Below are 11799 nucleotides of genomic sequence, written 5' to 3' on the forward strand. Positions count from 1 at the left end.
GTTGCATATTGCTAACTTGTTATCTTCTGCACACACGCTGAAGAATTTCCAAACAGCTGATATGTTGCAGGTTAATTCACGAGGCTCCTTACATGTGCAAGAATAGCGCGGACACGCGCTTCACACCGCGAGCGGGTACGTGCCACACACGGCGGAGAAGATGAGAGAAAGAAAAAAGAGACTGTGTCTCTGTCCGTGTGTGCGTGCGTCCTTGAGAACTGTAACTCGTATAACTTCTGTTGTCAGTTAATTATAGCATTGACCGGTATAAAATCGGCATATGTCAGACTGACCTGCCGGTCCCTGGTCATGGTGAAGCACGGCTTCGGTAACCGTCATGTTGAATGTAAACAAAAAGCTGCTCGCCGTCGCTGCGCTATCTTCGTCGCGTAAAGCCCGCCTCAACGGTTGTGATTCGTGCCTCAATTTTGAGGACATTGGAAATGGGTTTGAATGGGCTCTTCGCCAGACTGACCTGCAGAGCAAATCTAAAATTTGCCGGAAGGTCGTCAGGGTTTACCCAGGCTAGTCCGGACACCTTTATGGGGCCAAAATGCTGAACCCCACAACTTTAAAGGGCAATTTAAGGGTTAAGACTTGGTTTTAGGATTAAGGATAGAATTAGGTTATGGTTAGGTTGAGGGTAAGGGTTAAGGTTAGACATTTAGTTGTGATGGTTAAGGTTAGGGTAAGGGGCTAGGGAATGCATTATGTCATTGACGGGTCCCCACAAAGATAGTGAAACGCGCTATGTGTGTGTATGTGTGTGTGTGTTTGTGTGTGTGTGTGTGTGTGTGTGTGTGTGTGTGTGTGTGTGTGTGTGTGTGTGTGTGTGTGTGTGTATTTCAGGCCTTTTTTGTAGTTTGTTCTAACAACAGAGTGGAAAAATTGTAATTTCCCAACTGGGGATCAATAAAAGCATTAATTATTATTCATTATTATTATTAACTCCTTTTGCCGGCCTGCCTCAGGACTTCCTTTGTTGTAAGCCGTCTTATTTAATAAATCTTCTAAATCTTCCTGCGCCTCCTCGTCTCTGCACTTTTGGGGCCGAGCCTGCTTCCCTAGATGTGACAAACATAACAAAAAGCTGATGCATATTCATGTTACTCAAGATAATAATGACATGACTTTAAAATTGAAAGTTAAGCAACTTTATTTGAAGGAAATATTCAACATGAATATTTTCTGAACATTGCAATGGCAACAAAATATATACTGACATAAGGTAACAATAAATTCACATGCAAATAACTTCCATAGCCATAATGTACCCGTACTGATTCAAAGCCTTGCGTTTTCTTAGCCCGAGTGATTCAGTTTTTAATCAAACAAGTAGTTTGTACACAGTATTAGCCACACGCCTTATAGCTGCAGTTATGTGAGAGCTCCTACAGGTGTCTCAGCAACTCAAGTAAATGGAAACTCCATCAAAGCTACATCTTTTAATATACTAATGTGTGTTCACAACAATGTAAACATTATTTTTATACTTAAGAAGTAAAGTATGCACACGCACCAAAAATGTCATTTTGGTGATTTTTTTTTAATAGCTGTGGTTAAAAAAAAAGAACCTCAATCATAACAGAGGTGATATTTAATAAACGGTCAATACTGAGCCAATATTCTTCAAACGCTCCGTACTCTACTGCTTCGAGGCAGATAGTATGCAGCTTTGTGACTCTCCAGTGTGTTTTTCAGAGATTCTTTTTTGTGTGACTTTTCCCTTTATTTATTAGATAGTGAGAGTGGATGGACAGGAAAGTGGGGGGAGAGCGAGAGGGGATGACACGCAGCAAAGGGTCCGCAGGTCGGATTCAAACCCAGGCCGCTGCGAAGGACTCTGCCTACATGGGGCGCACGCTCTTACTGGGTGAGCTAGGGGCCGCCCTGTGTTTTTTCAGTTTTAACATGAAAATGCGGCAGCGTCCACCTTGTGAAACACATCAGGCGCTGGTTGGACTTCGATCTCCCTCCTCCCTCGCTCACACTGTTTAGCCTGCAAGTAGAAAACACACCGATTTGAATGCAGCAAACAACAGATGATCATTATTATCATATCATTCAGTGGAGAGGAAGAGGTGAGAGCCAGACAGGTGGCAAGTGTTTCAGGGCTATTTGAAAGTTTAACTTTGGCATCCAACTTCTGCCATAGTACCTAATAGACCAAATAAATATTTCTATTATATGGATAAAAGGTAATAAATTGCAATATATCGTAGAATATCGCAATATGTTTAAAATCACAATAACATCAGTATTGTGATAATATCGTATCGTGGGGCCTCTGGGGATTCCCACCCTTAATATACTGTGTGTGTGTGTGTGTGTGTGTAGATATATAGAATATATATATTAAGGGTATGAGTCTTCACTGGTGTCACTAATCAATTTAATAACAATTATCCTGTCAACTATTTGAATCAATCAATTTATATCACAATGCATCAAGATGCATCACCCCCTCAATATGATTATATATTGCTACACATGGTTTTTATTGACAAATTCAAGCAGTCAATGAACCTCCCCTTGTTATTGTGTCTGCTTTTATTAAAAAAGACACTGAATGTAGCGCAGTCTGAACACAGCAGACAAAAGGCAACAAAAAAAGCAGCAACCAGAAAATCAACAAGCAACAACATATATATATTTACTATATGTGAGTAATATATATATATATTAGGGGTGTTGAAATGAATCATTGCATCGATGCATAGATTATTGCCTACTGTTGTGTGTGTATGTGTGTGTATGTATGTATGTATGTATGTATATATATATACAACAGTATATATTTATATAATGCTCTAACCTGGAAGTAGATAATGATGAGGAGGACACATATGACCAGTATCACCAGTACAACCACACACAAAGATGTTCCTGATGTTATCCTCTCCTCATCGTCCTCTCCTTCATCGCCCTGCTGTGCAGCCTCTCTGTGAGCTTCCGGCACGGGACAGTCGGAGCTGCCTGTGAACAAAGGGAATGGATGAAGAGAAAGGAAGACTGAATGGAAGACAGACAGATGTGTGAACTGTGGGGCCAGTGGGTAAACAGAAGGTCGTGTGTGGGCGTCTTACCTAAGACATGAATAAGCGTGCCGTTGCCAGTGAGCCGCAGGTATGGTGGTGGGTAGAAAATCTCTATCCCACAACGATACATATCTGTGTCTGTGGCTTTCAGTCCAGATACTGTCACCTCCACGGAGCCCTCTCTCAGCCGAGCAGAGCACTGCACCTAAAACACACATCAAACTCGAGTTTGACTCCAGTTCACACCGGAGGATGAAAGCTGCCGAAATCAAAACTAAATCAATTGATATTTCTCTTTTAATTTGCTTCTCTATTTATTTACCTTTGTATTAATTCCACTATATATTTACTTTCCTATAAAATTTCCCCTTTCCCTTTGATTTTTATTTTTCTTATTACTTTTAAATTCATTTTTTTATTTTTGCATTTATGTTTTATTTCTTTTAAATCTAGTCATAAATGTACTTGTTTATTTTTCAATTAATTAATTTATTAATTATTTTCCCTTTGCATTTTCTATTTATTTCCCCCCAAACTTATTTATTTCTAGTTTATTTTTTTCATGCATTTCATTTCTATCATTCACAACGAGGCTAAAATTACCAAAGGTTCTCAAGACATTAATAAAAGGAAGGTAATAGTTGTTAGGCTTTCACCGCCTGTGAAATGAGGGTAACATGTTGTGACATTCCTCAAAAGTGGTCATCGAAAGCCCCACTAGCAGCCTCTAGAGTCTGCAGGGATTTGAAAGTGTTCAATGAAACAAACATAATATAGGATTTTTCTGTGGCAAAAAAGTCCAGAATGTGGCACACACGGAAATGTCCCAGGGTGATTATAATCAAAATGGTTCATCCTCTGGGAGACATGAATCCGCATAGCGAGCCTGTCATCACATTTCGCTATTTCTCATGGAAATATTAGCCTAATGACCCATTGGCTAAAGGAGGAAATTGTGTGTATGTCCTGCTCCTGTGGATAGGATGTGGCATAAAATATGTGAGTGCCACGTATTTTTTTTATATTTTTTTGCCATACTCTTGTCTATTTAATGGGGCATTTCTTCTTCCTTGAAATTACGTTTTGCTCACAGGAAATAATATTTAAAATCCTAAAAAGCTAATTTACTGAGCACATTCATACTCTATCCACCTGTTGGACAGTGTGAACTCTCTAGCGCCACCCTCAGGCCAAACTGTCAATTTGTCAACACAAAATTCCTCATAATCTGCAAAGGTCTTCAACGTTTTTACACCAAGGACCCTTTAACTGAAAGAGAGATGGAGCAGGGTCTCCCCCCCCCAACCTACTATATATATATTGTATAAAATTAAGTTGCATATTAAACTGGGCCTACAATAAATTGTAGGGCGGCCTGAAGTCTTTATAAATACATTTTTAGCATAAAATACTAAGCTATTAAAATAATAATTGTCGGCATTATTTTATAAACCATCCTTTAATGTTACACATACATTGAACCCTCGGGATTAACTGTATCTGTGGATGGCTACCTTAGTGACCACTTTAGGCCAGTAAGCCTATGATCAGTGGGGATTTATATTTGCTAATAATATGTGGGATTCAAAACTTTCAAAAATGAACAATAATTTGGAAGCCTCTGAGGACCCCTTAGGGGACCAGACCCCCTGTTGAAGATCTCTACTGTAGGACATACTGCCACACATTTTGCTGAACACATTCATGCTTCCTAGTGGATGAACCACTTTGATTTTTAATGGTCCCATCATTGAAGATGAATCTAAGTTTAAAGGAAAAAGGCTGTTCTAACTTGGGAAATTTTTTTTTTTTATTTTTTAATGTAAAATGCCTGCCTCTTTTCAGTGATGCAGATAATGAAAATGTGTTCTCAGGGCCTTGAATGTTAGATTTCATTCTTTTTAACAGACGTACCGCTCTCTCTTTCTCCGCTCCTGGCTCTGTCTGCTCTGTGAAGCTGAGGCTGGACGAGCAGAGTTCCTGGGTGCCGTGGAGGCCTTTCAGCAGAGTCACGCGGAGCTCCTCAGGGTCAGGGTACGGGTACGGCAGGGTTTGCTCGTCGGAGGGTTGGATCTTGTGGAAGGAGGGTCGGGGTTGGACGATGCACTGGACCTGTGCCGTACCATTGGTGCTCACCACTTTGAAGGGTTGGATCACCTTCACAGCTGGCAGAGAAAAAGGGAAGGTTGGGTGGAGACGGTTAAGATATGGACAAGTGTGCGTTGCTTTTTTCGAGTTTGGATCTCACAATCATGGGCTGGGGGGGGGTGTTGGGGGTTAGGAGAGGTATGAAAGATAACGCTTGATGGTGTTTTAAGCTCCCAACATCTTCTTCCAGGCAGCGCTGCGACCGTTGACTTCAAGGCACCTAACCCTAACCCTAACCATTGCCTAATCCTAGGGCGTCTCCTACCAGGCAGCGCTGCCTGGTAGGAGACGTTGGGGGGATTAAAACACCGATAAACAAAGAGAACCCACTTCACAAATGACTGTTCAAGTCAAACATGTACGGAAAACAAGAACTGTGTCTAATTAAGGAACACAGGAGCAACCAAAATAAAGATGAGATCTCTTGTGATTTCATGTCATGTATGTAGATTTAGATCTAATCCTCTTGAAGATTTTTTGTATATGATTCCTAAAAAAAACATTTCGAAACACGTTGAACAATACAGGAGAATAATAATTTCCTTTACATAAATCAAGACATTTACACCATAAATTGGTGCAGAAAAGACACAAATTGTTGCTTAGAAATTCATCCGAATGCAGAAAATTAAGTGTTCGAGGCTTCATCATTTTCTCGGGGATGTTCTATACTTTTTTTAAGGATAGAACAAATAGCAACTTACTGCAGCTGTCTGCAAAGGAGCGAGCTACTAACTTCACGCTATGTTCAGAGGTGGACAACAGAAAATGGTCAGACTGTTAATGCTACTTGAAAAATAATAATAATAAATAATGAATTTCATGACTTGTTACGTTACTTTTCATTACTCAGATTTGTCAGAGGTGGCCTACAAAATCCCGAAAACTCTCCACACCCACAAGTCACTTCCTGTGTTTGACATTAAAACATTGTGGTTTGACTGCACACAGCAGCTGTGCAGAAGTGCGCACACACACACTCCTTAATGAAGGATAGTGGCTAAAGCTAGCTAATAAGCTAAGCAATACAGTTTCCATCACGTTTTTCCACTGAACACAGAGAAAAACGGATGTCAACCCTCACATCCAACTCCTAGTAAGACAGCAAACAAGCCAACCTCAAAATATTTGAATTTTTATGTACAGATAATTACTGAAGTGCATTACATTGCAGTTCCAGTGCCACAGTGTGATATTTTTACAGCCACAGATACGATAAGAAGCCTTTATTGTCATTATATTACAATGAATTTGTCAAAATTACGAGTACAATGCTTAAAAGAAAAAAACTGTATGACACACATCCGTTTAGAACAAACAACATTCATCTTAAAAAAAGGTCAGGACCATCAATGGTAAAAACATTTTTTATAAAATATTAAATTGAGTTTGACAAGAGAGAGAAAAGTTTCATGAACACTTTTTTTTTTATCAGAATTTCACCTTTCAGATGGAAAAGCTTAAAGGAACAGTTTGACATTTTGGAAAATATGCTTTTTTCACTTATTTGCTGAGAGTTAGATGAGACGATTGATACCACTCCCAACATCTGTATGCTAAATATAATACAGCCAGCAGCCAGTTAGCTCAGCCTAAAGACTAAAGAAAATAGTCCGTAACATAACCCTCTTTAAAAACAATGAATTGTTTCCACACTTTGCCAACAAAGAAACAAGACTAACGTCTTCATTATTGAGCTGTTAAGTTGCTGGAAGGTAGTTTGGCTAGCTGTATCCCCTTGTTTCCAGTCTTTGTGCTAAGCTAAATGGTTGCTGGGTCCAGCTGCATATTTACTGTACAGATATGATATAGACCAGTAAGCCTATGATCAGTGGGGATTTATATTTGCCAATAATATGTTGGATTCAAAACTTTCTAAAAATTAACAATAATTTGGAGGCCCCCCTGCAGTTACTCTGAGGACCCCCTTAGGGGGCCAGGACCCCACTGTAGGACATACTGTCACACATTTTGCTGAATACATTCATGCTTTCTTGTGGATGAACCACTTTGATTGTTAATGGTCCCATCATTGAAGATGAATCTAGGGTCAAAGGAAAGAGGCTGTTCTAACTTTTTTTTTTTTATGTTCAGTATGAAACTGATAATGAAAAAATTAGAGTGGAAAGCATTTTCCAAAATGTTGTCCTGTACTTTTAACAATGAGTGCAGTTTACTATCTATTTACTATCATTTTCTATGCTTTGCACTCATGGTGGTATTTTATTCAAAGACAAATTAATAGACACGTCTCCATGCCCTTTACACCGAAAATCAATGTAATGAAGGACAATTCTGTCTTCATATAACTGGTCTGCTCCACACCCTCAGTATGACAACGTTGTTTGTTTTTTTTCTAAAAAATATATAAAAACTAAAATCCAGATACTCCACATATTATTAGTTAAATCTTGGTTAGAGGTTAGAAGGTCTGGCTTTCAGCTCAGACTGAAGTGGTGTGAAAATGGTGTGTATTCAGTGTTAATCATGCTGTGGTTCAGGTCAGTTCCTCCCAAATGTATTGTTTGGATAAGGATAAGAAATGGAGCCAACATAGGCAAAGGTCTGGGTTCAAGTCGCCTAGAGATGTCCAGCAAAATTGCCAAAACAACAGTTTGTCAATATCTTTTAGTTACGAAGTGTTACATATCCATGTACTGAACATCTGGATCATCACATCAGTAAAAGTCTGTTTCTACTCACCACTCCACACAGGCGGGCAGAGGCTGAGGACTGTCAACACAATCCATGGCGTCACACTGTGAGTCAGGAGCATCCTGCAGTATCTCGAACAGTTACTGTACACAGAACAATAAAGGCAGCAAAAACTCTCAAATCGCTGGTGAGCACACACCCTCACACTGAAATCTCATTAAAATACAGCAAAAACTGTGAAAGTTACCTTTTATAGTGATAAATTTCCCTCTGCTGTCATGGAAAAAGTGTGCCAGCACAGGAAATGATGCTGGGGTTTTGCCGGTAAAGAGAGACGGCAAGTTAAACCGGCTGTGGTTCTGAAGGAAAGCTGAGAAGAACAAAATTCAGTATGCAAGCAAGCATTAAAATGAGTTTTTTTGTCAGTTTTGAAGTCTTGCATTGCCAGGACTGGAGTATGTAGAACATCAAACAAGATACTAATAAAAACCTGATACCCATTTGATCCAAGAACATGCTTAAAACAGGGTATCAACAATGTCTTAAGCCTCAGAATCAAAAGAAATCTATTCAACCTTTTTGCACATAACTCTTGTGGAAGGTTTTGTATTGACTTGTTCATGTGGAAACTGTTGCAGGCTTGACATTTAGTTTGAATTCCTGCTAAATCCATGACTTTTCGCTGCAAGATTTAGATTACAGTGCCATCAAAGTCTGGAAAATATCTATATTTAGGCTAATAAGATACGATTTTAGTTTACTCCATTAGTTTAATTCATGTATTTTTATATAAAAATACACAATCCTCCTGAAGTCTGCACTGATTGTGCCACCATACCACTTTTTCTGGTCTTCTGACTATTTCATTTTTAATTGGTAGCAAATATAGGATAGATAGTTAATTTAAGACAAAATACCAGTCTTTTTGGGGACCTTAAAGAGTCAGGAGTTTTTCCTTAAAGAACTCGGGATAGCTGAAGAACAACGTGCAAACGAAGGGCAGCATTCGCCACATTTGCAATGGAGCAGAACGGGATTTTCTGTCAGCCTGAACAAAGAAAAGTCTTGCTGCTGCATTCTGTACGATTAGGGCGCCCTGTGCCTAACTAAGAGCACGCTAAAAGTCTTGGTGTAGTTTTTGATTCAGATTTTAAGTTCGACAACTAATTAATACTGTTTTGAAAAGTTGTATCTTTCCAACTAAGAAATATCACCAAACTCAAACCGTTTAAAGCTCTCATTTAAAGATCTGAAGATATTCACAGATGCCTTAATTTTCTCTCGATTACTGCAACGGTCTTTCCCCTTCAGCTGGTGCAGAATGCTGCTGCAGGGCTGCAACTAACGATTATTGTCATAGTCGATTAATCTGTCGATTATTTTCTCAAATAATCGATTAGTTGTTCAGTCTATAAAATGTGAAGATTCAGTTAGTGCGTTTACATGCAAAGCAGTAATTGGGGTTAGTGAACAACCGGGTTATGCCAGTTCTCCCCGTGTACATGAGCGGGGAAGAATGGAAAGAATGATGGAAGTAATTCTATCTCCGGTACAGTAAGTGGCGCTCTGCCAACTGCCTTTCTTTTTAACACTGCCTTTTCTTAATTAATTTTTTTTTTTCATATAAACTGTTTTATTTGTTACCAATTTGTATGAATTTTTAACTGTGTTATTATGTATTGTGTAAAGCACTTTGAATTGCATTGCTGCTGAACTGTGCTTTACAAATAAAATTGCCTTGCCTTGCCTTGCCATGCACAACGCTTTTTCTTCCAGTTGACCTACGTCAAAATTACACAGACCAATTGTTAAATTAGCAAAATTTAACGAATTCATGTTTCAATTACACACCCTTCAAAGCGTAGGACAGCACAGTGTTTGCGCCAGATGACTGACAACTTCTTCGGCTCATTATAACGTTATCTGTAACCGGTGTCGGGTGGAATTAGCAAGCTAACTTTGTCAGCTAACTAGCTAGCTAACAGTAACGTTAGCCAGGGGCCGCAGCGGGGGCTGCTTGGTCCCTTCACTTTTTTGCGGAGACACAGCGTTAACAGCCCCGGAGATGGACAATCTGTCCAGCCATCTCCCTGCTGCCTCAGCGGGGGAGTAAAACAGATGAAGCGCAGACTCTTTACTGCCGATGACCCGCTGTTTCGGGTAACACTGTTTTGTTGTATGGTGTCATAGCAACCATAGATATATATGCTGACTAGATGTCGCCTTGGGCTTCTAAGCATGCGTCAACACCACCATCTTGTAACAGGGATCTGAAGCGCCAAATTAGTTTTCCCACATTCAGATCAGCACTAAAGATGCCGCACTTTTGTGCTGCTTATGGATGTTCGAACGAAAGAAATGAAAAAACAAACAGCAAGGTAGCCTATAACATTTCACAGGTAAGAATGTTTTTTATGATATTGAATGTAACAAAATTATATTTCATGTTTCAGTCCTTGGTCAACGACCGCATGTAGTTCTTTTCTTTCTATCATTTTTATTTCATTCATTTAAAAACAAATGCAACAACAGCATTTAACATGAATGAAAACGAGCAGAAAGAAGTAAAACTTATAATGTCTGCCTCTTATCAACACAAAATCGTTTACAGTTCCAGGTCATTTTTCATTGCCCCGTCTGCAGTCACGTTTTAAGACATCAACACAAAATACATCAATAAATTTGATCTGCTACTCCGCAGTATTATATTTCTGCAACATTGATAATTTAACACACTTCTTAAACACATCGATGGACTTTGAAGTTTTAATTCTACAATCAAGACCGTTCCACAAACTGACTCCTTTGATTGTGACACATTTTTCCTTTACGCCGACGATTGGAACCTAGGTTTTGTAAAACCTCAGTACCTTTTAGTTCATATCTACTTTTCCTCTTGGAGAATCTATTTTGCAAATTATTTGGTAAACTTTCCAGATGGGCTTTGTACATGGTTTTTAGAAGGTTATATTCTACTAATTCATTAAATTTCAGTGTTTTTAGTTGTATGAATAAAGGATTAGTTGGATCTCTGTATCCACTTCCACTGATAACTCTAATCGCTCTTTTCTGTAAAAGTATAATTGGATTAATGGATATTTTGCAGGCACTTCCCCACACTTCAATGCAATAAGTCACATATGGAAAAATCAATGAATTGTACAACAAAAACAATGCATTCTTATTTAGAGAATCTTTAACTCTATACAGCACAGCTGTTATTTGGGATACCTTTACTTTGATATTATCAATATGTGATTTCCATGTCAAATGTTCGTCAATCATAATACCTAGAAACTTAATCGCATGTGCCCTTTCAATTTCTAATCCATTAGTAAACAATGACGTTTCAACATACTTCCCTTTACTACAAAATATCATAAATTTAGTTTTGCTGATATTCAGGGACAATCTATTAGCATTGAACCACTTCATAATTTTCTGAAATTCGTTCTCTACAATTTGTAGGACATCTTTTATATTCTTTCCTGAATAAAATAAAGTGGTATCGTCCGCGAACAGAATGCACCTAAGTAACTGTGACACAGACACAATATCATTTACATACAGTAGAAAAAGTATAGGTCCTAAGACAGATCCTTGTGGTACCCCGCAAGTTATATTACAATTTTTAGATTTTATATTGTCAATTTCAACAAACTGACTTCTGTTTTTTAAATAACTGGTAACCCATTGGTGTGCCACACCTCTGATACCGTATTTATATAATTTATGCAACAATATCTTGTGGTCCAGCGTATCAAATGCTTTTTGAAGATCCACAAAGATACTTACTAAATAGTGCTTTTTATCTATAGCATTGGTGATAGTTAATCCATGCTAGTTAGTTAGTTAGGTAATTACGCATGCTAGTGCTAGTTAGTAATAATAACTCATTATTTGTAATCACAACGGAGGCCTAGTGATACCAAGTCAAGGTACCGTTAAGGTGATTCGC

General features: G+C 38.6%; 1 protein-coding gene across 1 annotated transcript; it reads right to left on the reverse strand.

Annotated features, from left to right (window-relative positions):
- Positions 1-1180: 1180 nt before the first annotated feature.
- cd28 (CD28 molecule) lies at positions 1181-8035 on the reverse strand. The gene is made up of 5 exons (XM_039818468.1): positions 7890-8035; positions 4953-5203; positions 3087-3243; positions 2816-2976; positions 1181-1999 (listed from the first exon to the last, which is right to left on the reverse strand). Exons 1-5 carry the CDS (start codon positions 7960-7962, stop codon positions 1907-1909), a joined length of 735 nt encoding a protein of 244 aa, XP_039674402.1. The 5' UTR covers positions 7963-8035; the 3' UTR covers positions 1181-1906.
- Positions 8036-11799: the final 3764 nt, after the last annotated feature.

Source organism: Perca fluviatilis, chromosome 12 (genome assembly GCF_010015445.1).
Source record: "Perca fluviatilis chromosome 12, GENO_Pfluv_1.0, whole genome shotgun sequence".
NCBI classification, from domain to species: Eukaryota; Metazoa; Chordata; class Actinopteri; order Perciformes; family Percidae; genus Perca; species Perca fluviatilis.